The following is a 27,066-nucleotide window of genomic DNA, read 5'->3' on the forward strand; positions in this document are numbered from 1 at the left end:
GTATTATAATCGGGGATCATTGACATTACATTACATAATTAGAAATGACGAATTTCTTTAAAAATATAGGAATATGTATGAAGAAAACGATTATGTTATTTAATGGGATTTGGGAAACAAGTAAATCGGTAAAAAAATATTCTAAAAAATGTCTTGTTTATTTAGATGAGCGGTATAAATGGGATAAATAAATTATGATATTTACTGTTGCAGCTTCAAACAAACAATATATTTTCATTAATTTGGAACGTATACCTCAAAAATAAAGTGTTTCCGATTTTTTTTGTTATTAAAGTTTGGCCAAGTATTTTAGTTACATCCTTTATATACTCAGTGGTAATATCTTTGTACTACAAGTCATTCAAATTATAATTTATTACAACAATCTGATAATAAATAACAATATATCTAAAAGAGTAAATTAACTATATTAACAATACTTATAAATGCAATGTGGTTCAAAAAATAATTATCTTGTTATACTGTTGTCCCAGCCTGAGCTTTTTTGTCTTTCATCAAAGGTGCAGAGCCTACGATCCTTCTGTTTTTCGTGAAGGCAATAACACCTATAAAAATCCCCGAAATTATGATCCAAACTCCCGCTTGGTAAAATGACTGGTCCCAAGACTGGGTAATATCAAAAATAAGACCTGAAAAGAGAAATTAATTTTTTATGTACCATCGAATCAAATCAAATTCTTAACATTTCATATGAAGAAAGTTCATAGTTATATACCTACAGGGTGTTAAAAAAAGAGTGTAAAATATTTCAGGAGGTAATAGTATGAACCAAAATAAGCAGAAAAGTCTTAATAAACATGGGTCCGTAAAGTAACGGTTGCGGAGATATGGACCACCATTCGTTTTTCAAACATTTTATTTTATTAGGAATAAACCGACAAAGGAAGCTTTTAACAAACAAAGTTACAGAAGATGTTTAAAGTGCCCTCCGTCCATTTCCAAGCAGGCACGACATCTTCGTCTCAACGATATTCGAACTTTTTCGAAAACACCCCCCTTGGTTTGGATTTCTTGACACTTTTGATTAATCCGTAGCTGCAGCTCTTCCAGGCTATTTACAGGAGTACCATACACTAATGGCTTCAAATATCCCCAAACAAAGAAATCTAGAGGGTTCATATCAGGCGATCTTGGAGGCCATAAAACAGGTCCGGCCCTTCCTACCCATCTATGTGGAAAAGTTTGGTGTAAATGCTCTCTAACGGCCATGGAAAAATGAGCTGGAGCACCATCATGCTGGAACCACATTTGTTGCCTCTGATTCAAAGGAATGTCTTCCAAAAACTCATACAGTGTGTTCTGCAGAAAGTTGAGGTATGCAGCGCCTGTTAATCGGTTTGGTAAAACAACAGGACCTAGAAACCTGTCACCTACAATACCCATCCAAATGCTTACTGAAAAACGTGCCTGATGTCCAGATTCTATTAGAGCATGAGGATTTTCGTCGGCCCAAATATGCGTATTGAGAAAATTAAACACTCCATTTCTTGTGAACCCGGCCTCATCAGTAAAAAGAATGTTTGCAAGAAAACGAGGGTCTTCAGCATCATGACGTAGAAACCAGCGACAAAAAACCAAACGTGCTTGATGATCATTTATTGGATTTAAGGCCTGTACTCGTTGCACATGGTACGGATAAAGTAGTTGCTCGTGAAGGATTCTCCAAACAAGGGGACCACTAATTCCTACCTCGGCTGATAATCTCCGCACACTCGTACCTGGATTCTGCTCTACCAGTGCTAGAATTTCGTATTCTGTTCTAGGAGTGGATACCGCCCTTGGTCTTTCGGATAAATGGCACTGTTTGCTCAAGGAACCGGTATCACGCAATCTTTGGTGAATTCTTCCAAACATGCGTTGTGAAGGAATCTGGCGATTTGGATAAGCGTCAACATAAAGACGTCGCGCTTCGGTGGCGTTGCCATTAGCACGACAGTACATGAAATGCATGTCTGTTAATTCTGCGTTAGAGTAACCAGCCATAGCGAAAGAAAACTTGTGCACTGAGAACAACTGTCAAATACGTACTGTTTATTTCACTAAACATCAACCAACTATTATAAGAAAATACACAACGTTTTTGCAAAATAAAAAAGGGACTAAAAAACATAAAACATTCCATATCTCCGCAACCGTTACTTTGCGGACCCATGTTTATTGAGACTTTTCTGCTTACTTTGGTTCATACTATTACCTCCTTAAATATTTTACACTCTTTTTTTAACACCCTGTATAAGCTGTTCAAAAACTTCAGCAGTGAGCAGACAGTCACCAGTAAATACATATAAGTAGTAGATTAATGTAATGTGTTTTATCAACAGGAATAGAGCGCTGTGAATATTAGCTAATAAGATATGTATCAGAACTGATTCCGTTTCACTATTTTGTCTTGGATACTAAAATTCCACTTTTGATATAAGCAAATAGGTCAAATTTAATAATTTTAATAATAATAAATTAATAATACTTAATTTTTTAGCGTGTTTTACTGGTTCTGTAATAAATACCAACAAATGAACATTTATTGGATATTTTGTTCAATTATTCAGTATTATCCATCCTAAAATGTGCCTTTATATTATAAGATAAAAGTCAATATCCAATAAATTAGTGGGGTGTTCATAATATTTATTCATTAACATGTCATTTTAAGTTTGAACAAGTCAATGACCAGTTACTACTAGTTACTTATTTTTACTGGATATTTTTAGCGGAAGATTAAAACAATAGTTTAAATATTTTTAACAATTTGGATATACTGAATAGAAAGAAGGGGAAATAGAAATAGAAAGAAGGGAATGAAACCGAACAGAAGACTTACAGTAAGAGGGGGGAAATACTGAAGAAGAGTGGTGATAAATGAGGAAACATTAGAAAAGTTGAGGAGAACAGAAGGCTGTCAATGAGAATAGGAAAAGTGAGGACGAACCTAAGAAGGAGACTGATGATGATAAAGGAAGAAAGGTTGAAACTGTGGATAGAAGGGGGACTGAAAACAAGATTGAAAAGCAGACCGTAAATGATCCTGATGATCCTCCAAGAATGGGGTGTCAATAATAAAAGCAAATTAAAAACTTCAATGCCTTTTACGTTGATTTCTAGGAAATGGAACAAATATTTCCACAGTAAAAAGAAAAACAAAAATGATAAAATGGAAGAGATCCAGATGAAAAAGAAATAATGAAAAATAGACCAAGGTCTTACAGCACTTAACTAGTAGTAATAAGAAATGTCAATATTTAACTAACATACACCATATCCAAAACTGAAGCAAAGGTGTTTGAAGATAATTAACATTTTCCGAACAAACATATCAAAAGAGAAGGTAGTAATTATGAAGTTACAACTATGGTTACTACAAATGTATTGTATAAAATTCCGAAACCAAATAAAATTAATTCAAGAGGATTTTGTGATAATAAATATCCCGTTTATTAAAAATAAAAATTGTGCAAAAATACCTAAATATTTTTTTAGTGTTTATTCACAAGACGTGGGTCTATTTATATTTCAAATATCCTCTTAAAATTTATAAACGCCCTTTGTAGATTGTTTCAGAAAAACTTAATATTTCCATAACTAATCAACATACACAGTATCTCGCGTAAGACGGATTCTTCCAAAGTTTAAATAATATCAATAACACAAAAATTGTATTGTTTATTATTTAGTACCACAAAATTCTGACCATACAATATACAGATATTGTCAAAATTATTTTTTAAAGTTAATTTCAAAGCCCAGCATCTTAAAAACAAAAGACGGTATAAGACTATACAACGCTCTATTGCCAGTAGGACATCTGGTATGTTTTTTCTGAAACACACTACAGAATAACCATTTCTAGCTATAACAGAAGTTATATTGGAAACATCTTTCCTTATGGAATCTTACCTGCTAGTGGCGGACCAATCAAGTTCCCAATTCCTTCACAAAGAAGTCCTAAACCAAAGGCCATGGTGAAGCTTTCCAACGGGACCAGAGTACTCAAAAGGGCAGGTGATAATGAAAAGCAGCTGGCGAAAAACAGTCCAAACAGACCGCAATTTATCACTAGCAGTATGTAATTGGTTGTAAAGTATATCATGGATAACACACTGACCCCACAAAGTATCAAGCAGACGCAATACGTTTTAGCTACATTGAATCGATCCCCTACGATTCCAAGGAATACCTGAAAAAACAAAAAAATATGTAAGTTAATTTCTTATCTCTATATATACAGGGCGTTTCAAAAAAATTGGTCAAGCTGGTAGCCACAGATTCTGTGGGTGAAAGTAATGGAATTTTTCTTGTCATTTTTCATAAGTCAAAAATCTGCAAAACAATATGAAACAGCTTATAACGACTTCAAAACGTGATATACTAAAAAGAAAATTAAAAAGACATTTGAAAATGTGTTACTGGTATGTTTTGAATACATAGTCGTGAGAGTCAACGTATTATGTGTTAAAAGATTCATTGTTAAAGAAAAAGAATCTCATAACTATTGCCCTACTAAAAGTAAATCAGATGGATATTTATTGTCCAAAAAAGTGTAAGATTTCTTTCACGTTACATGAGGATGTATTAGTTTTTCCTATTATGATATTTTTTCAGGTTATTTAAAAAATAATAGGTACTAAATATGAAGGTAATAAATATAATTAGAAGACACAGACACATACAACGTTTCCGAAAAAATAAATTTTGTTTTAAAAATATAAGCACTTATTCACTGTGAGCTTCGCAGGTATCGCCACCTAGCGGTTTTATAGCTACAACTTCTGTCGGAAATTTAAAGTGACATAGTATTGAAAGAGTATATACCAAATACAAATGATAGTTAATACTTTTTATTTAATTAACGTAACAAAGAAGTTATTAGATCGTAGTCTATGAATAATATCAGTAAGTAAACAATTTTATTCATTATAATTATTATTTTTAAGATTTTGCACTTCATTTTGTGATTATGTTGACTGCGAATATTAGAATAGGAGAATTTACCCTCCAAAATTTAATTATACTTGCAATAAATAAACAAATAATTAAAAGTATGGCTTAAATAGCAATGTTTTTTATTTATTTATTTATTTTTCTAGTTTTGGAAAAATTAGTATTTCAATCAAACAGTGATCAAATGACTACTACAAATTACATGACTTTTTTTAGGTAACCATCCTGGCCCATGATTAAATGCTTTACCTACGACAACATAAAATTTTAATTATTATTTAGATAGATTTTAAACATTAATTTTAATCCACATGTCACAACTTGCATTTTTAATCAATGTCTATTTTATAATTGAAGGTTATATTTACTTACTTTTTTCTAATTGCATCAATTCATTTTTGTCGTTGACCCAGTTTATGAGTAGCTTTAGGGAATTTGTAAAATACACAGTCACTATTGTAACTGGTGTTTTTACAATCTTTGATACAACAACTTGTAAAATTTAAAAAATCCTTATGCAGAAGACTTTTAAATTTCCGACCTAAGTTCACTAAGTTGACGCTACTAGCGCTTGCAAATGTTTGACTATCCCCTCTACCTACTTGCTCACAGCGAATAGGACACTGCCAAAAAATGGAATCAGCGTGAATGAAACCTTTCAAAACATAGATTTTGAATAGAGGAAGGTAGGAAACCGCATGGAAATTTTTCTGCATTTAAGACCAAAAGTAACCAGTGGAAATCAGAATTGTTTTAACTGGAACTGAAAATTGCTTTATTATTCAGAAGTTATAGAAATTTGATCTTGCACCAATTAGTGAGTGAAGATCATTGACATTTGAGTTGGCAGAATTAAATTAAATGGCCTACAGAGCATTGATAATGAAAATAATGATCCAGAGGATGATGTATTGATAAATATTCTTATTTATTAAGAAACTTCTGGTCATAATGGTCAAGATTTCGTGAAGACTATACTAAATATATAAAAACTTCTAACTACTGTGGCAAAATAACGCAAACAAATAAGTTTCTCACTATCTCTCCCTTATGTTAGTTACTATCTGTCAAATCCATGAAGATATAGTGATGCTACAAATTCCTTGTAAATCCAATTTGTTGTATTTGTAAACCCCCCTTTGAATGAATGTTTTATCGTCATTGGATTGTTCAATAAAGAGTTGCTGACAAACGTCAACACGATTTTTTTTCTGTTGTTCGGTCATCAAACGAGGAATAAATTTTGCTGCAACTCAATGCATGTCCAATTTTTCAATAAAAATTTCATGGCATGACGCAATTGAGATGATGAACTCTTTTGCAATTACTCTAACAGTCAATTTGCGATTTGTACGCGCCAGATCCTTGACTTTTTGAACGTGAGAGGCATCTGTTGAAGTCGCAGATGTTCCTGGTCGAGGATCATCTTCAATTGACTGACGACCACTTTTAAATCAAGAAAAACATTCGTAACATTGCGTACGACTCAAAGCATCCTCTTCGTAAGCTTCTTTCAACAGTTGAAATGTTTTCGTGAACATTTTCCCCAGTCTCACGCAAAATTGTATGTTGCGTCGTTGTTCCAAAAAATCGCACATTTCAAAAATCGTTACAAATAATTAAATACGTTGCACTCAAATGACAATATCACGAAAACTAAATGAGATATCAACAATCCAAAACCATGTGGTTACAGAGGAGGTTCTGCGCAACGCAATGCTGCTATCCGCGTATTACTAAATATCTCCATTAGCGCGTAATTCAAAAAGTTCGTATATTTTCTGAACAGATCTCGTATACACAAACGGATGTATAGTGTAAATAAGTTAATTTAATTATTTGAGGCACGAAGCTAGTCTAGTTCAATATTTGTTTTCTTACCATTCCAACGGTATTTGTAAAGCCAATAACAGAAATTGCGAAAGAAGCTTGTTGTTCAGTGAAACCAATCCTTGTCATGTGCTCGGCTAGATAGAAGTAAGGTACAATGAACCAGGTGAACAGAATAATCGTTGATAACGACTGCATCAGAAAATGTAGTTCTAGGAACAGGGAGAAATTGGCCAGGTTTTTTAATATGTCCAAAATTTCATCGTACCATTTCTGAAAACAAGTAGACTTGAGTATAAGGTGGAAACTAAAAAAAGTTTGTTTACACAGGGGTGTACCAGATAAGATACTCCTCGCAATTGTGTTTTAAACTAAAAAAGATCTCTTTTATTTTATTCGTATAACGATTAATTTTCGGCTTAATATTTTTGTTAGTATAAAATAAACTTACTACTTGTACATAGCTGAATAATAAGAAAATAACCCAATAACTATTCGCTTCACAAAAAACATGTATGGAATTTTTTTGTTGCAAATACAATTTTAAATAATCGTAGAGAAAAAAAAAACTTGGACACACATTTATGCGTTTTCCGGACTTTTAATAATTACATTGATTTAGAACCGTATTTACATTAAAAATTTCGATACATTTTTTTGTAATAGGAACAGTTTTAGAATTGTTTTCGGTTTATAGAAAGAACTATGTGATAAGTTTATTTTATGATAATTTTTTTAAATACAATTGCGAATTAAAAAATGAATTCCAAAACACTCAATGAGCCGAAATTCTGGAATTTTTAGAGGGTATTTCCTAGTATCCGATTGTTATATTGCATTTAATTAAATCATTTTTTTTTCAGGTGTCCCAAAATTCATGCAAGATTTGATTTTTGCATCATTTGTGTGGTAAAGTGTTGCCAATGAAAAAAAAAGTTCAGCTGGTGATTCAGGGTTACCGAAAAAAAGCGGAGCTCGAAGAACAATGCGTTTTCATTGTTGAGCAATATTTTAAAAATAACGCTGAAAAAAGTTTGTTAAACCAATTTTTCTCGAAAACGATTACTATTTCGATATAAAACTACATCACCATTTTTAATAGAAAACTGAGATCTATCAAATTTTACAGCCCCCCACCTTGCTTGCAACGCCCATTACAAAAATTTCCAAGTTTATTACAATGTACAATGATATGATGACATCTCAAAATCATAATGGTACATGTACCCATTTCAGCTATTCAAGAATTTTTTTTTAAATTTTATTAAGATAATATAATGAAATGTTTAAATCCGTTTTTCTCGGAAATGGAGGCTTTTAACGAAAAAAACAGAGAACACTTTTTTTGTACACGAAATGAAGGTCTATCATACGTTGGCATCTGAATTTGAAAATTTCGACAAGCAAAAAAGTACGGACAAATTTTTGCCGACGACCCCGACCCCCCCCCCCAACAGAGACGTCCCTGACTAAAATTTTTGAAAAATATTATAATCTATTTCGACTTTTAATGAGCGTTCATGGTGTCAAAATTTATAATTTTCTTCAACCCATTTAAGAAATATTAAAAATATGAATATTTTGGGTCCCCATTTAGGGGGGCGTAGGTCCTTTAGGAAGCATTTCTCGACCCATTATTATATGAAAAAGTGTTCTTATTTTTGGCAATGGAATCAAGTGGTAAATTATTGGACACTAATTATGAGACACCCTGTATATTTGGATATGGAAAATATTTATCATATACAGGGAGTCTCATAATTAGCTGCCAACCCTGAACAGGCCGATTCTATGATCAAAACTAAGTAAAAAAGTTCATATTAACATGGGTCCGGAAATGCTTCCTAAGGGCACAGGGACCCATTGAAGAGGGAGGAATGGAAATCATTTTTTTGCAATATCTCTCAATTGCGTTGTGATAAATGAATGAAATTTGGTATACACAGCTAAATTTTGATGTGTAATTGGATGGACTAATCCATTTATTTCCACAAGGTTCATTGGGGTGGGTACGGGGGGGCCCTTGGTACTTTGCGTGTGTAACTTTTTCATCTTTGACTTTTTAACAAATTGGACAGCAAATTCCGTTTTCCCGAACTGTTTTACGTTAAAAAGGTACGCTTGTTTCAAATCGTTATCTTTAACGGTTTCTGAGAAAATCGCTCTTGAATTAATCCCACTTTGGTCAATTTCATAGTAATTTAAATAAAAAAAAATTTTGTTTAAATTTAATCTAATTTTAATAAAAAAATAATAATAAAAAATTAAATTAAATAAAAATTAATCCTTTAAATGGAAAAGAGAGGAAAGGAAAATTATTATTATTTTTTGTTTAAATTACTATGAAATTGACCAAAGTGGGATTAATTCAAGAGCGATTTTCTCAGAAACCGTTAAAGATAATGATTTGAAACAAGAGTACCTTTTTAACGTAAAATTTAGCTGTGTATACCAAATTTCATTCATTTGTCACAACGCGATTGAGAGATATTGCAAAAAAATGATTTCCATTCCTCCCTCTTCTATGGGCCCCTGTGCCTTTAGGAAGCATTTTCGGACCCATGTTCATATGAACTTTTTTACTTAGTTTTGATCATAGAATCGGCCTGTTCAGGGTTGGCAGCTAATTATGAGACACCCTGTATATATTTTTTAAATTCCAATACCGTGTATATCAAAAACCAGTGGCTTGATTCATTAAGCTTTTTTTTATCTAAAATGAACTACTATGATATAGACTTAGAAAACACTCTGTAGAATATATGAAAACAAAATAATGAAATTGCTATATTTGTAGATATCTCTGTAAACAGAGAAACGTTATACACAATATTGCAATTAAATTTGTTAGTGACGTCTGTCTTATCTTGACACGTTATCTGTCTGCCATATGCTGCAATATTTTAGTTTTATTGATTAAAGTCATTGTAAAGTCACACTATCTGTATCATATCTAGCTGTTTTCACTGAACTTACATTCTTCTAAAAGGTGTTGCAAATTATATATAAGGTGCTGCAACATAAATTAGTATAACAGATAATATTGTTAAGCCAATTTTCTAGTTGTATGAATATAAAAAAATCATCGCTATCATATTTTACTGAACACAAATAAATGATTATTTTATTTCATTTTACCTCATCTTTACTTGCGTCCAGTGTTGTTAATCTATAAACATTAGGACAACTTAAAGCCCTACCATTGTCTTTATGTATATTCAACATCACTCCCCGACAACCAACGGAATTCCTTCTGAGCCTTATGTTCTTGAGGTAGCTATGCGAATGAGGTTTACTTTCAGTCTTATTTTTTGTACTGGCATTTGTTGAAGCACCTCCCTTATTACCCGACGTTTCGGCTTCCTCTTCGTCCTCTTCATTAATTTTGGGAAACACTGGTTTCTCATTATCTTTCAAATTGTTCGCTCTAGTTGGCTTGGGCGAATGGAACGTGTAGAGACCTTTTTCGGAAGTGCTTTTACAGGTCAATAGACTAGGATTATGCTGCACGATGTAGTTGTAGAGTTGTTCGTTTTCACGGAGTTGTTTTAACACTTCTATAGGAACCTGAAGAAGAAACAGATACAGTCTCTGTCAGAAGGTAAGCTAATCTATTCCTCACCTTGTCGTTAAATTTTAGATAAGTGGGTAGATTGACCATGGAAACATATCTATCTTTTGCGTTGGGGTCATTAGCTTGGGAATTTAACAAAGCTTGGATTTCTTCGCCGTTGGCCAACTGTGTTTTTAAGTTGCTGGTTAAAGCAGCGTTCCTCGAAGCTGCGTCCGATCCAGTTTTCTTCTTAAGTTTCTTAAGCTCCTTCTCCCGAGTACTGAGAAAAAAATAAGCGTCTAGGTAAATTATTATCCTTTACATATATTCAGGGTAAGCTGGGGTTATCCTTCTTTTTTTTGATTTTTTACTATACTTATCATTTAATTTTTGTACGCGATAATATTTACGTAAAGTTTGCTTATTTGTAACACTTGTGAAGTGAGATGATAATCCAGAACATTTATTTTTATCTCCCAATAATTTAGAATTGATCGCGGTGATTACAGTAATCCAGTAATAAATGAATCAACTCACTTTGGGAATTCACTTAATCCTAGTACAAATGCGTGATAATAATATCAACAACATAACTATCTCTAATTTATAACTTGCATTAAAAAGTTGTCATCTTTTATTTAATGTAAGTATAAAAAATCGATAATGGTGGACAATACATAACATAGAAAACAACATATGAAGATTGTAGAGAAAAGCTTTCTCTAATTAGATATAGGGGCAATTAAAAAATATAGTAAAAATGTTAATTTGTGACAAATTAAACGTCTATAAAAATATGTGCAATATAGTTTTTCTATAGGAAAATTAGTTTTTTGCCAATATGCAAATCACAATAAAAATGAATTGCACACCTGATAAGCTAAAACAAAATGGCTAAATTAGACAATTACATGAGTTGCGCATTTGTAGAACTAATATTATGGAATTATCATCAACGTTTTTATCTTTGATTAGAAAGAATTGCACAAAATTGATTACTCATCACTTTTAGTAATAAGTGTATTCACGATTTGAAGATAAGGTTCCAATAGTTTTCGAAAACAATTCTTTGAAATTCTATATGTTGCTATTACTCAGTGTAATTGTATCTGAAAAAAAAAGAATTAAAATCACAGCAAACAATTTAATTTTTCTGTATGGATAGGTCAAATTTTTAAAAACAAAAAATGGCTTGTAATGGCTCCACAAATACTACAAACTGGCGCTGTAATTGTTTTCAAGGCCCACTTTAATGGCACGCGATTGTCAATTATTTTCTTAAATAGAACGACCCGTATTTTTTAATTTCATCTGATTTTTTTCCTGAATTCAAAGTATATAATAACCTGACTTCGTGTATCGAATAAAATGATTCTTTTGTAATATTAATTTTATTTCAGAAGCATAGAAGGGAAGAAATATTTACATTACAGGGTGATTAAAAAATTTGGGAACATATACGGCATGAAAAATGGAGTCAATACTGTAAAAAAAAATTTTTATAAAATCTTTATGGTTTCCGAGAAAAAAATCATTGAAGTTGTAGTACTTTCCACCATTACATCGCTGGACAACTGTAGTCTCTAGAGTCATTCGTTTTCTGCGCTTTACGCAATGCGCGTGGAGGGCCACTTGGCCCCAGCGACTCCGAATACCGAAATCCGATTTTACAATTAGTATTAACGTCATTGCGATAGTATTTACAATAGTTTTTTAGTAGTTAGTGTCAAAAATAGCTTACGCGTATAGCAACTTGGAGTTGATGGATATCGTTTTAATTTATGGTGAAGCAAGACAACATTTGTATTAGTTCGTAGAAACTGTGTAAGACGGGTCTAAATGTGTTTACACGTCGGTGGACAAAATTTTGAACAATTGTTGTAAAATCAGGTGTTACAAAGTAGGTGTTATAAAATTCTATTTATTTCTTTCCTTGCGAAATTCTTTCAGGTTTTACAGTGGATCAGTCTCCAGTACCGTGCAGAAGTGTATTTTTAAATCATTTTCGTACTGCCTTTTCTGATTTTTTTTTTACAAAATTGTAGTTGATAGAGTAATTTTTTTTGGATAAATTCTGAATCACCCTGTATATGCGCACGTGATACTTAATGTTTTCACCTTAAATTAAATGTTGAAACGCTCAAATTAATATTAATGTGTATTTTGCATATCTATCTCGTAAATCTCAAGTAAGTTCGAGGCAATAATCAAGTTGCTTGCATAGTTAGATTCAGAAAAATATTCTCTACCGGAAACAGTAAAAAAAATATATCGTTATATTAAACAAAAATTTTTACGGTACCGTTCATACACAGGGTGTGACATCGACGTTGCGACAAAATTTGGAATTAATTTCTGTCGCCAAAACAAACAAAGAAACAGGAGTGATGTTTTTTACAATACTGCAGATACACAAAAACCAACGAGGGTATACATATAGGGTGGTCCCGAGGTAAGGGCCAAATTTCATTACCTTGGGACCACCCCGTAGATCTCAAATAATAACTTGTGTCTTTTGAGTTTTATTCCGATACCATTCTCAAGTAAAGTCCCAAATGCATAACAATGTTAGCAGTGGAGCATAGTGGAAACTAGTATAATATATAAAAACTTTTGAACAAATTAATTTATTTGAATGAAATATAGCTAGAAGAATTGATTCTATTTTTCATAACTACGAACCTTAATTTTGAGAAATTAGAACAGAATTATTGGGTTTTGTCTATAGTAGGTATGTTGCTTACGAGCTTCTAATGTTGTATAGTTTTCGGATTTAGTTGTAAGGGGTACATTTTATGTAAAAAAAATTAAAATACATAAAAGCTTTAACTGGAATAAATGGATTTCGTGCCAAGAGAAAAAATTATAAAAAAATGTTGTAGAACGTAGGTATCTCTTTTTCTTCGAATTTTAGATAATAGCAGATTTTAGAATAGAATTTAAGAAAGTGTATGAGATAATTTTCAGATTGTTCCTAGGCAAATAGCTTAAATGAACTCAATTGAATTAAATTGAGAAAAGTAAAATTTCTATTCCATAAATACAGGGTGTCCGAAGAAGTGTAGAAACTTTAAAAAGAAAAAAAGTGTATATGTATAAACTGTGCTTTGGAAATGTATTTTTTTCAAGATTTTTTTATTTACCAATGACGTAGATATAAAAGAGGTAGACCTTTTTGTGATCTCTAATTTCTAGGCGACATTTTTGAATTTTTTAAATTTTTTATACATTGTTAAAACTGCATGTTATCGAAAGAATGTTAGTTATGTAAAATTTTCGTAATTTCATAGATGTTGAAGTAAACTGCATAATAATGCCTACATTTTATTATTGTTTTACGACAGAAACTAGTTTTTCAAAAGAATTTGAGTTAATAAATAATGAACGTAAAAATTTAAATAAATCTTGGAGAGATTATCACATTAACATTCTGTATATTTCTACATATTTGATTAGAATATGTAGCATTACAGTATATAAGATTTGTTAAATCTGTCTCTAGTAATAAGAAAGATATGAACAAAAGTGTCTAGTTTATTGCTATATCATAATTTTTTAACCATCTCTTCCTTATTATTAGAGATTGATGTGTCAAATCTTATATCACTGAAATATTAAACGAGCGCTTTATCCAAATATGTGAATATACAATGTGTTCTGTCAAAACAAAAAGTTTGACTTTTATCTCTGATGAAATGCAACAATCAATTGTTTCTGTTTTGTAATTACACGAAAATTTTCTACAAGTTTGGCCCATTCAATTCATGTTTTTTTTTTGTGTACCAACTCTGTTCAGTTTTGAACATTCCTTTATCTAATTAACTGAAATTCATTTAAAAATTTATCGCCTCTATTGTAAGAAAAAAAAATAAAGAAGAAATCATTAATATGACATTTACTTCAATATCTATGAAAATGGTTTAAAAAATCATACGCGTAGTCATATGGCACTGATGACTGAAAGGACTATAATTCTCTATATATTAAACTTGATTTGTTTTAAAAAAGTCGATGGCTCATATCTTGCAAATGATACTTTTCGGGACTAACATTGATGGAATCCATGGTAACAAAATGACGAATAAAAAAATACAGAATACAGAAGAATACAATTTTAGTAAATGTTTAAATCTATCTGCCGTAAAAATAAATCTAGGAATTTTTTCATATTTGATATTTTGGAAGTCACCAAGAATTAACAATTAAATTAAAAAATTAAATTAATTAATTCAAATTCAAATTTAATTAATTAATTCAATTAAAAAAAATTAAAAATTTATTTTGGATTTCTTTTTTTTATTTATCACTCACTCTGCCTCCGTGATCCACTCCGGGTCTCTCATAAGCATGCCACACACGCACATGTTGGCGACGAAGCCCGCAAACACTAGCAGAGTCCCCCTCCACCCGTACTCGTTCAACAAAAAGATGCTGATTGGTGGAAAGATGACAGTTCCGAGCCCTGCGCCACTACCCTGCAGCCCAAGAGCGACGGTACGTCTCTTCTCGAACCAGAAGGCTATGGCCACCACGGCGGTGACGTAGGTCAGACTCCTGCTGAGACCGCCGATGATGCCGAAGGTGAACATCATGACACCTATGGAGTTGGCTACGGCACTGAGCATAAAGCCTATCATACATGTGATACCGGCTAATACGGTCATGTATTTGCAGCCATATTTGTCCACCAGGGCGCTGGCCAATGGACCTGAAAGGAAATATTTCTTGAATCAATAATAGCTATTTATGATACAAGTGCTAAAAGTGACAGCTTTCTACTATACAGGGTGTCCAAAAAGTCTGGAAACACCTGAATAATTTCCCAGGTAAAATATTTTTGAAAAATGTCATTCTGGAAGTGGAAGGTCATTCTTGTAATAACTTTTCACGAGGAATTCAATGGTAACCTTGGATTTAACCTTGACGGTGACATTCAAGGTTATTTCAAGGTCACCTCCATTTTTTTAAATGGAAACCCCCTTTTTCGACGTCGGCAATCGAAAGAGCGGGAAATTTTACGTGCAAATCCTCTAAGGTCATAAATCAGGGCTGCTCTTGAAGGTCATTCAAAGGTATTTAAATTTGACGGCTGGATATCCTCGAAGGACGCAGTTGTTCAAAGTATTACAAAGCTCACTTTAGTTATTTTGTTTAATTGCAATTAGTGGAGACCTCAAACTCGACTTTCTTGGTGCCCTTTAAGGTCATTTCAAGGTCAATTTTTTTACTGAAAATCTACTCATGTAACGTCGGCAATCAAAAGAGCGGAAGTTTTCGTACTTTTACTTTTAGCGTTCCCTTTGGGGTGCTTTATTATCGTGAGTCCCCTTGCCTCTCACATTTGGGGTACTTCATTATCGTGTGTCTGCTTGCCTCTCATGTTGGGGTGCTTGATTATCGTGAGTCTGCTTGCCTCTCATGTTCGGTTGCTTGATTATCGTGAAAAAAAAAATGACCTTGAAATGACCTTAAAGGACACCAAGAAGGTCGAGTTTGAGGTCACTACTAATTGCAATTAAACAAAATAACTAAAGTGAGCTTTGTACTATTTTCATCAACTGCGTCATTCAGAGATATCCAGGCCTCAAATTTAAATAAGCTTCAAGGTCAACCCTGATTTATGACCTTAGAGTTTTTGGACGCAAAATTTTCCGGTCTTTCTGTCGACGTCGAAAAAGGGGGTTTCCATTTAAAAAATGCAGGTGACCTTGAAATAACCTTCAAGGTCATCGTCAAGGTCAAATCCGAGGACACCATTTAATTTCTCGTCAAAAGTTACTACAAGAATGACCATAACTTTTCCAAAAATAATTTACCTGGGAAATTATTCAGGTGTTTCCAGACTTTTTGAACACTAGGTATAGTATACAGCATTTTATTTTTATCACTAGTGTTTTTGACACATTACATTATAAAAATCAATTTTTAGTTCACTTATGAATGAATTAAAAATGTAAATTTTAATGACAGTTTTGCAAAAATTAATTTGTTACTATGTATGTAATGTAATGTATACAAAATGAGGCATTAGTTTTACGAGAAAGTGCTATTTCTTTATTATTGCAACAGTTGAGTATAGGGCGAGTCAAAACTCGAGATCATAATTTTCTCAATTTTTTTAAATTCATTTACCATTTAATAACAAAAATAAAGTTTTAAAAAAATTCATATTATAACAAGTTGGTTAATATCATAGACTTCTAATAAATCTATGGTTAATATTATCAGAATTTTTTAAAACTCTCTTTTTGTTATTAAATGGTAAAATATCTCAGAAATTAATGATTTTAGCTATAGGGAATGCTTTATAAAAATGAAAGTATAAAGTGTATTTTCAGTTTTTAAAATAAAATACAGGGTGATTCATTTTAAAAAAATGAGAAAATTATGTGCTCGAGTTTTGGCTCGCCCTATATTCAACTGTGGCAATAATAAAGAAATTACACTTTCTCGTAAAACTGTACCAATATCAAAAAGTTATGCCTACAAAAAAATATTGTTAAGTTGTTCTGTTTAGGGTATACAGGACGCTGAAATGGGAATGATTCTCGTATACAACTGGCCATAACTTTTGAAATACCCTGTATAACATATTTAAACCCTATATTGGAAGCATGGGAGAGATGAGCTTAATCTAAATTAGAAATAATTTATAGGGTGTCCCATTTGAAAAATAATATGTTTAGTTAAGTTGGCTACAATTTTTGTAAATAACTTTTTTTGATATCTTCGACAATAAGGGAGATGTCGTACTTCGACCCACTAATGTCGCACCCTGCATGTAAGTAATTTTGAGAATAAAAATAAATACTAAAAATTAAAGAATACACAAACACAATTTTGGTGTCTCAAGAAAAAATTGCTTATAAATATTTCAAAATGAATATATGTATGTATTTAATAATTTTTTAAAATTTTGTTCACAAATGTCAAAACTCCAATAAATAATATAAAAAAATATATATCGAAAGCATTTTAAGTACAGTACAGTTTCAGGTGAATCTGAAATAATTGAATAAAATAACATTTGTCAAAACAATAGTAATGATTCATTGAATTACTTAAATGTTATAAAAAATGTCGAGATTATTTAAAACACTTCACTCGGATTCAATTGTATTAAAAAATATATACAGTATGAATAGTTAATCCCATGTCAACTGTAAGCCTCTGTACTAAAATTTTAGGAAAAGTAATTGTTTACAATTACATAAATCATTACTTATCATTTTAAGCTATATTAATCAGTGCTGTCAATTTCCCCACGGTCATTTTTGTAAATGACTGATATATCTATTAATTTTAAACAGTTGTAATTTTTATGTACATAATAATAATATATCATTTGTATAATACGAAATTTAATTGTTTTCAAGATAGTGGTATCAAAGAAAACCATAAATAAAACAGATATATGTATACAATAATTTACACTTTTTATACGTTAATTAAAACTGAATTTGTCGACTTCTTGTTTCTATTACACTGAACAGTTCTGTCCCCACATTCAGCTGACTGACTGACTACTTTTATTTATATGCAATATAGAATTTGTATAACGATTTTCAGCCTTTTAGTTCAATTAAATGGGCCTTTAAATCGCAATTTGGTCAAGTTGCCTGAATTTTTTATATAAGTTAGTTTGAGGTATATAATAACAATAAGTAAAGTTTTTTCAACCCTCGGCCAGGAGTGGAAAAAGATAAAAATAAAGGGGTATTTCAGAATAACTCAAAAGGAGTAAGAGCTAGAATTTTTTTTTTATATAAAAGTAGAGCATACAATTTTACATACTACAATTTCAATTTTTTAATTGTTAATTTTTATGACATAACACTAAAACAATTGTTTTCTATGCCATGCGAATAATTATTTAAAATAATTAAAAGTTGCTTTCGAAATTTTGTTTCACGACAAATATAAAAAATCACGTCCGCTTTTCGAATTGTTATAACTTTTTATTAAAAATTAAAGAATATGTCTATTTCTCTGAAAATATAGTTTACATATTTTAGAGCATATTGAAAAAAAAATTATAAAATCCATTCATGTTTCTGCTTATGATTTTTAAAATTTCTGAAATCATCCCTTAACTTCTAGTGTCCCTAACTCTGTTAATTTTAATAGTACAAGAAAAAGTCAGTACACCATTTTTATATATTGTTTTATGCTCTACAACTTTTATAAGAAACGTTTTTTTCTAGCTCTTACCCCTTTTGAGTTATCTTGAAAAACTTCTTTTAGTATGTTTGTGTACACAACTACTGTAATTAACTATCAAAAAACTAGACAATTTTTTTGCCTCTGTCTATATTTTTTTAAAGACTATCCGATGTCCCAATATTTTTTGTCGAACATTATGTAATTTAAGGGATATCGGACTAAATCTCATATTGATTAATATCTCGTTTGATTGGATTATGATATCAATACAGCACTAAGCTGGGGCTCATATGTGTTAAATATCAATGAGCTTCTCATATGAGACGTTTTGTTACATAATTAAAAATAAACTCAAATGAAAGTAACAAATATATTGAAATAACACAAAATAACTTTATTTCTAATCAAATTATCTCACAACTAGCGGCCCGTCGCGACTTCGCACGGGTGGACATTTATTTTAAATATTTTGGGATATAAAAAATATAGCCTATGTTACTCAGGGATAGTGTAGCATTCTAATGGTGAAAGAATTATCGAAATCCGTCCAGTAGTTTTTGAGTTTATTCGTAACAAATATACATACATACAAAAATACATATCTTTCCTCTTTATAATATTAGTATAGAAGTATAGATATAGATTAGTCTTAGCTTTACGATTTGAAGATCAGAAAAAAAATGACGTTGATGAAAAAATATGTACAATGTATGTGCAATGATGTAATTTCGAATTGTAAAACGTATAAATCGTCAGTTAAGAGAGCTGTTTGAAGATCTTTTGATTAAAATATATTTATATTTCTTTAAATATATCGCTTAATGAGGATTAAAATGTCAAAAAGTAGGCACATCAAATAAGCTATCTACTTGTGTCGAAGAGATGGATTTTTAAAAAGATTTTCTTGTACAAACCAGTTATTACAACATGATTATATCCTGTCAATTAAATCTAAAAATTTTGTTTATTTGTCTTATGATGATTTATTGATATCGGAAGTCCCTGCACTTCTATTTACTTTTTCTCTTAAATAAATTAAGGTCATAGTTGTAACATATTGATTTAATAATAATTTAATAATTTTGTTCTATTAATTTTTTAACTTTAAAGTTATATTTAGATATCTATCACTACTTTTAACTTGTTTTTCTGCTCGTGATACACCGAGAAAACGTTTCATTTGAAAAGATGACCTTTAAAATGTACGAAACCTTCGGTAAAACCTAGATTTGTTGATGCTATCTTTGGATTAAAATGCATTTCACTGAATACTGATGAGGATTAAAGTATCAACAGTCCACTTATTATGGAAAAATATAGATTTTACTGGATTTTCTAGACCAAACCAGTATTAGTTATTAAAACAGGATTACAACAGGATGATTACGTCCAAAAACTTTTTTAAACTGTCACGTAATGATATAAATCTTTAAGACAGATAAGAAACGTCTCCATACATCAATTTACATTGCCAAATACACCTAACTGAACCTTTTAAATGCCAGTTTTAAATTTTCTGGGTTATTTTGAAAGTGCAATAGTGATTTTTCTGTAAAATATTATATATTGTTTGGAAAGCGTTGATTAGTTATTTTCTAATAATAACCAGAACTCTTATTTTAAACAAGGTATTGGATGTATTCTAATACATAAAAAACTAACACAAGATATACAATACAGGTTGATTCTAAATTTTTTTCGGTGTTTTCCCAATACTTCAGAAAATAAGAGTACAGTCCGTACGATATTTGTTGAGATATAATTCCAAGAAGACCCCTGCGTCAATTTCTTGGAATTAACCGCATTAGAAACCCGAGGTAGAAAGACATTGGCGGAGTGGCGTTTACCGTAGCAGCTTATAGTACATACTGTAAGCTGCTACCATTTCATCCCCAACTGTCTTATTTTTACTCTATTATCTAAAATATTGATGTCTTGACTATTAAAGGAAAAATAACTCTAGTTTAGTTTCTGTAAATCGAACAAATTACACCATTATTATCCAAACAGAAAAAAGTTGATATAAAAAGATGCCATTATTTTATGATATACTATCCTACAGGTATGTAAGTATTAATAAAACATTGATTAAACAGATATAGCTTTTTTATAAAAATGATGTTAAATATAGAGACCATTGCATCATATCTACCGACAGAGTCCTAAGAAAATTGATATTAAAATTAATGTTCCTTTTATGATATGTTAAATTAATTTTTGGATCTATATAAAGGGTATTTCATAATGATTTCACCAGTAATACCCAGATATTGAGTTAAAATTAAATAAACAGTAATTAAATAATTATGTAAACAATAAACATATTATGCAATCCTAACGAGTCTACTATCTTTTATGTGAGATTTATTACTAGAAAAAAAAAATGAGTGATAAAATTCATTAAAATGTATTTTTTGTAGTTACTAGATAGAAAAAGAAACTGGTTCAAAGCTAATTTCTAACTAGTGTTTTTTTATGTGCCTTCACTACTATGGAGTTGATCGATAGATGTATAGGGTGTTTTGAAAAAGCGCCATAAATTTAGGGGCTTATAAAATAACAAGGTTTTTTGAAGTCGAATTTTGGTCAACGTAAAAATTGATTTTAATCAAATAACGCATTTTACTCAACTTAAAACAGTTCTATCCTAAACACAGATTTTTTATTAAATAGGTGGATCCTGCCTGACTGCGAATTTCCTGGAAAGTTATTTTTTTGTGATTAATGAATTAAAAAAAAACTCCGAAAATAAGATATATGCCTACTTTGATAGAATGTACTACTAAACGTAACATAAAAAGAGTTATGTCTTAAAAGCTAACTGAGAAAGATCGCAGCTATACTCCAGTCAAATTAGAGTTTGAACGTGAAGGGTGTATGTAGAATCATTATATCAAAAAAGTAACTGTTAATAAGTGACGCTAAGTACAAGTGGCAAATTTACGTGTTTTTCACTTTCTTTAGTGCCCATGAAAATTTAGACGATCTGAACGCGGAAAAAATTATTTTCGAAAATTGCACACTATTATTGCAAAAAGCGATGGACGTTGAAATTTATGGAAAAGACGGTCACTCTAAAGACGTTTATTTTCAAAAAGTTTTGCATTGATAGTTCGCGTAATAAACGAGTTAGCAGCAGTAAAAGTTAACGTTAATGAGCGGCCTTCACGTGGCAGAAGGTTACTATAATCTTTCTGAAAATAAAATTTTAACCCTTTCTTTAATTGTCTCTAAAATCCCGGTCCGATACGTCCAATTAACATTTAACGTTATAAAAAAAGATATCTGGGAAAAAAAGAGGCGTAGGTGATTTCTCTTTTTTTTTTAATTACCATAAAATAAGCTCAATTTAATGCAAAAAGAGCGAATTCCCGAGCAGCTTTTGTCTGACCTTGGGCCAATTTGTTTATAACGCTGTTTTGCACGTCCTACTTTGTTTGTTGTAAAGAGCTACTTACTTAATTTCAACTTTTTAAAATTTTTCTCTTTCGATACGTTTCTTTGGATCAACTAGAACCTACATCTACGATATTAACTTCTAATATTAACGTTTAGTAATTAAAAAAGTAGTTGCAAAAAAACGAATGAAATTAATTAACAAATACACACATGTTGGTCATTGGGTTGATCGTGTTTTCCACATATTTCATCAACATTCATCGCTTTCGCGTCACTTCTTAACAGTTACTTTTTTGATAAACTAGTAATATTAATGTGTTTAGTACCTATTTGAACTAAATTTCAGTACATTGTACTTTATAAAAAACATGATCCATAGGAAAGAGAAATTTTAAGTTCCGACACTGCACTAATTTTAGCATTAAATAAATAAATTGGGGTACCTAATACAAATCTTAAATGTGTATACATAACAATGTACCTCCACACTGAGAAAAGTTTTCTCACCTGCCAACAGTGGTATCGCCATGAAGAGACTTCCAATCCAAGAAGTGACTGAAGCCGACGCCTTAAACTCCTCCAGGAACTCGATATAAAGAAACCCGAAACTGAGGGTGATACCTTCTGAAATCACGTTCAGCATGCAAGCTGCGAAGACGACCCACCAACCCCAACCACCGTCCGGGATCTTCGGTTTCGATTCTTGAACGTGGAGGCTGATCTGGGAGGATAAGATGGACTCTTTCCCTTGGAACTGCCTGTTCAGGTGTACCTCGTTGCCGCTGGGGGAAGCCTTTTCCAACATTTTGCTGCTGTTCGTCATCTTGCAAAGACTTCTTACTTCGTCAACTGATGTGGAACTTCAAATCCGCCTGGGTCCACGTCTTGGGAGAATTCCTCTGCCTTAGTCTCGGGTCTTTGCTACTTCGCTTTATCAATGTGTGGCCAGGTGCAATCTTCGCTCTCATGAATGATTTTGGTTCAGTGCAAGATGCTCCTTTTCTTCGTGAATCGAACTGAAACTACTGAGTATCTTTTAGTTTGAATGGTACATACATTGCTGTACGTCCTCAGCGGATGATAAGCGCAACTGGTTGGTTAACGCGAAATTTATGGAGCTAGAAATTAAGATAAGAGACGAAAATAATGTTAATCCGTTTTGGGTGATAACAGCTGCAGAGGCGGCGGCGAAAACAAACGCTGTTCGTCGAAAAAACCGACACCTCCATTGTACTATTACAGTTCTGGAATTTTTATATTTTTGCCGGAATTTTTTAATCGCATAATGCGATATTTATGTTATTCAAAATATAAAAATATAATGCGCACATTTTTTATTATTAACTTTTTTACTTTGCGTATACAAATCATTAAGTATTAAGTCAATTAAAATTATAATTGATGAAGTGATGTCACTTTTTGAAAACAAATTTATACCTATGCTGAAGAAATAACCTCAAAGGTAACTCTGGCATTTTTATCCAAAAAAACAGAACATACCTATATCAGTCTTTTGAATTGCAATGCAAAAAGGTATTCATCTATATCGCACCGCTGTTTTCAAGAACATTTTTATCTTCACTTATGTTAAAATTTGTTCTTCTCAGATATTTTCCTTAGCTATCAAATTTCAATAGGTCTTTATCACTGCATTAAAAAATTCTGCCACTAATTTTCTTACTAACTTTTCTTATTTTAATCGATATCAGTAAATTGTAAAATAACAAGGCATCACCTTGATTTTCAGAATTTGTAACAAGGTAATCAGCCTATCCATGATCTCACTGTATGTGAATGTTTGTGCAAATCAGCTATATTACCAAATTTCTTGAAAGCGGTGCAAATTATTTAGATCAGATGAAAGTATCTAATCTCTGTTATATCTTAAGTTGGTCTCCCAGAAAAATGAATTATTTCACCTAAAATTTTACAAAAAATTATTTTTTAGATAATAAACTACGCCTGATCTCCGCCACTGTGAATGAGAGAGAAACTATTTCCCCATAAGGTTACTGCAAATGATAATTTGTAGACTTGTGCTGAGTTCAATTCAAAACTGGTCATCATTTTTTAAGCTACATTAAAAATGGAATGCACATTGAAACTGTGATGTAATAACCCCGGACCTTTTTTTCAGTGCTCTTTTTCATAGTTTAATATCACTTTAGACAAATTGTGATTGGCAGTATTGCGTTACGCATAACCTCCTCTGTAGCGAAATGTTCTTGGATTGTTGATATCTCATTTAGATTTTGTGATATTGTTCGTTGAGTGAAACGTGTTTAAGTATTAGTGATGATTTTTGAAATGTGGGATTTTCTGGAACAACGATGCAACGGAAAATTTTGCTTAAAACTGAGGAAAACTTTCACGGAAACGTTTCAAATTTTGAAACAAGCTTACGGAGATGATGCTCTGGGTCGACTGTGATGTTATGAATAGTTTGAAGAGTGTCATCCTTCCTCCAGGAAGACCTTTATTTCATCTGATGGATCCCACATTCAAAAAGCTAAAGATCTGGAGCGTGCAAATAGTCGATTGATTGTCAGAGACATTTCAGAAGAGCTTAGCACCTCAATTGGGTAATGCCATAAAATTTTGATTGAAAAATTGAATATGCATCTCAAGTTGAAGCAAAATTTGTTCATCGTTTGATACTGAACAACAGAAAAAAAATTATGTGGACATTTGTCGGCAACTCCTTGAACAAATCAGTGACGATAAAACATTCATTCAAAGGATCATAACTGGAGACGAAAGCTGGATTTACGACTAGACATTGAGGTAAAAGTTCAATCATCACAATGGTCTGGCAAAGGATTTCCACACCCCAAGAAAGCACGTCAGTCTCGATTCAATGTTTTTTTTTTTAATTCAGGTAATTATTAATGACTAGGTTGTCTGCGAAGTTATTTATTTAACATATCAAGATGTTTATATTAACATGTCACTACATTTGATAACAATTTAAGAAAGATTTTCGAAATAATTTTAATAATTTTAAGTGAAGTAAAAATAATTCTTTCAGCCAAAATTTTTCACATTATTATTCTCAACTTATAACTATTGAAATGGCTTTGATATTTAGTAGTAAATTATAAAAACGTACCTAAATATTCAATGTAAAAATAGAAATTTGGCTATCAAATAATATCTTTCTGAGACATCGCATAGTTAGGAAAAAGAAAAATTGTAGGTACGTTTGTGTACCAATGGGCAACTTGCACGAAAATGTAATTTCTTTTTGAACTGCATACCGACAACTAACAATGGTAGAACATTAATTTATTTAATGCTTAATTAATTAATTAGTTTAACAAATTAATAATGTAGTCATGTAAAAATTTAAATTTTGTGATCAAGAACGTATTCTGACGTCATTTAGTGCGATCGAGAACATAATCTACTTCTTGGTCGTCTGCCGTCTAGTCTACAATTCCCATAAAGAGGAGTCGGAACCAAATCTAAAGGAAAGCGTATGCGGGGAGACTCGAAGCAAAGTAAATTCGACTGTCTCTAGACTCTTCTTATTTGCTACGTTTATACTGTACGACCGTCCTGTCCTGTCCTTGTCATTTTCATCTTTTTCATTCGATTGATCGCACTATATGACGTCAGCAAACATTTTAACATTTATTCACGCTCCAAAATGTAATAATTAGTTAGGTATTAATTAACAACCTCTAAGAGATTTCTATTATTTTCGCCACATGATTATATATGGTTACAGATTATTTATTGAGATTTAAAAAATACCTATATGAAAGTTACCCAGTATCACTAGATAATTTTCGCTGATATCCCTGTAAGTGTGTTTATTATTTACTCTATAGTTTTCTTTTTATATGATTATTTGAATATAGATATCGGTCTATTTATGAGGCAATTAGTAAGTAATTAGGTTTATTCCACCTATAGATACGGTGACCATAATATGTACTTATTTAAGTAGGACAGTACTTACTTTTTAAATAATGTCCTAACATACTTTAAAACTTTTCTAAGGACATGCGAATGTACTTCTTAAAAAAAAAGGAGAAAGCTTTTTATTTTTTTTACTGTTTTTAAACAAATATCTTGATATATTGTCCTCAGATAATTTCTTTTGGCATTTTTACTGGAATATTGACCCACTGTGCGTTCGGACAATATGAAATAGTGCGTTCAGATAATATGATACCACATTCTAGCGTACCCAATATACTTTTATTTCTATTTTGATTGCAAACGATAGACAGAGCTATATGTACTAATATCGATAGTCGGCATCTCTGTCTATTCATATTACACTCCCTGCAAAGTGATGTTTATTGTTTAAGGTAGTTCCTTTGAATCAAATCTAGGCTTAAGATAGGTACGCAAATTAGTTCAATAGTTAAAGCAGTTCTGAATAACATTTAAATTTTAAATCGACTGACCATTTCGTTTTTTAGAAATTAATTTTCAATGTTTCAAGGTATGTTCTGGAAAATATGAATGGTATAAAAAATCGAAAGAAGATGCAGTTATTTCAGGTCCCTCATCTAAAGACACTTAATTATGAGTTTTACTTTTACAAAGTTAATATAATTTGTTAGTTTAGTACCTATATATAAATTATGTTTCATTTTATATATCTATTTTCAATGGAAATAAGATAGTATTGGCCAATAAAAAGATATATTTTGCGTGTATACAATATTTTTGCATTTATGTTTTATTTCTCTAAATTTTGTACTTTTTTTCTGAAAAAAATATAGGTCTAAACACAGACTACTCAGTTATATGCGTTCCAAATTTTAATGATGGAATACAGTGAAAATTAAATGTTTATTCTTATAAAAACATGATTGTACTCACCCTGTTAGTACTATTATCAGGTCATAAGCTAATAAAAGTTAAACATCGTCTTTAATATACCTATGTCTATAAACTTACTTAATTATTAAAAATATATATATAGTAGTATTTATATATGTTATAATAAATCTCGTCCTATACTGCAATTGAATAACTGTTGATGTTATTTTTATACAATAAGCCTCGCATACAGTAATCTTAAATAAACCAGGTATTTCCCAATAAATAAATAAATAATTAGATATACAATACAGAAAGTGACTTACCTTTTATTTATAAAACTACCTATATAATTCATCGACGTTGCAAAAAAGGTGCTCGTC

General features: G+C 31.3%; 1 protein-coding gene across 2 annotated transcripts; it reads right to left on the minus strand.

Moving 5' to 3' along the window:
* Positions 1-137: 137 nt before the first annotated feature.
* LOC108914033 (monocarboxylate transporter 14) lies at positions 138-27,066 on the minus strand. 2 transcript variants are annotated; one of them, XM_018719731.1, is made up of 8 exons: positions 27,010-27,066; positions 22,412-22,926; positions 14,654-15,050; positions 10,412-10,622; positions 9,928-10,356; positions 6,841-7,062; positions 3,916-4,195; positions 138-650 (listed from the first exon to the last, which is right to left on the minus strand). In XM_018719731.1, the coding sequence occupies exons 2-8, from the start codon at positions 22,725-22,727 to the stop codon at positions 478-480; spliced, it is 2,028 nt and encodes a 675-aa protein (XP_018575247.1). In that variant the 5' UTR covers positions 22,728-22,926; positions 27,010-27,066; the 3' UTR covers positions 138-477. The 2 variants fall into 2 exon arrangements, with proteins under 2 accessions (XP_018575247.1, XP_018575246.1); XM_018719730.1 differs by lacking the exon at positions 27,010-27,066 and having other exon boundaries at positions 22,412-22,975.

The sequence above is a fragment of the Anoplophora glabripennis genome, unplaced genomic scaffold (genome assembly GCF_000390285.2).
Source record: "Anoplophora glabripennis isolate ALB-LARVAE unplaced genomic scaffold, Agla_2.0 scaffold771, whole genome shotgun sequence".
Lineage (NCBI taxonomy): Eukaryota > Metazoa > Arthropoda > Insecta > Coleoptera > Cerambycidae > Anoplophora > Anoplophora glabripennis.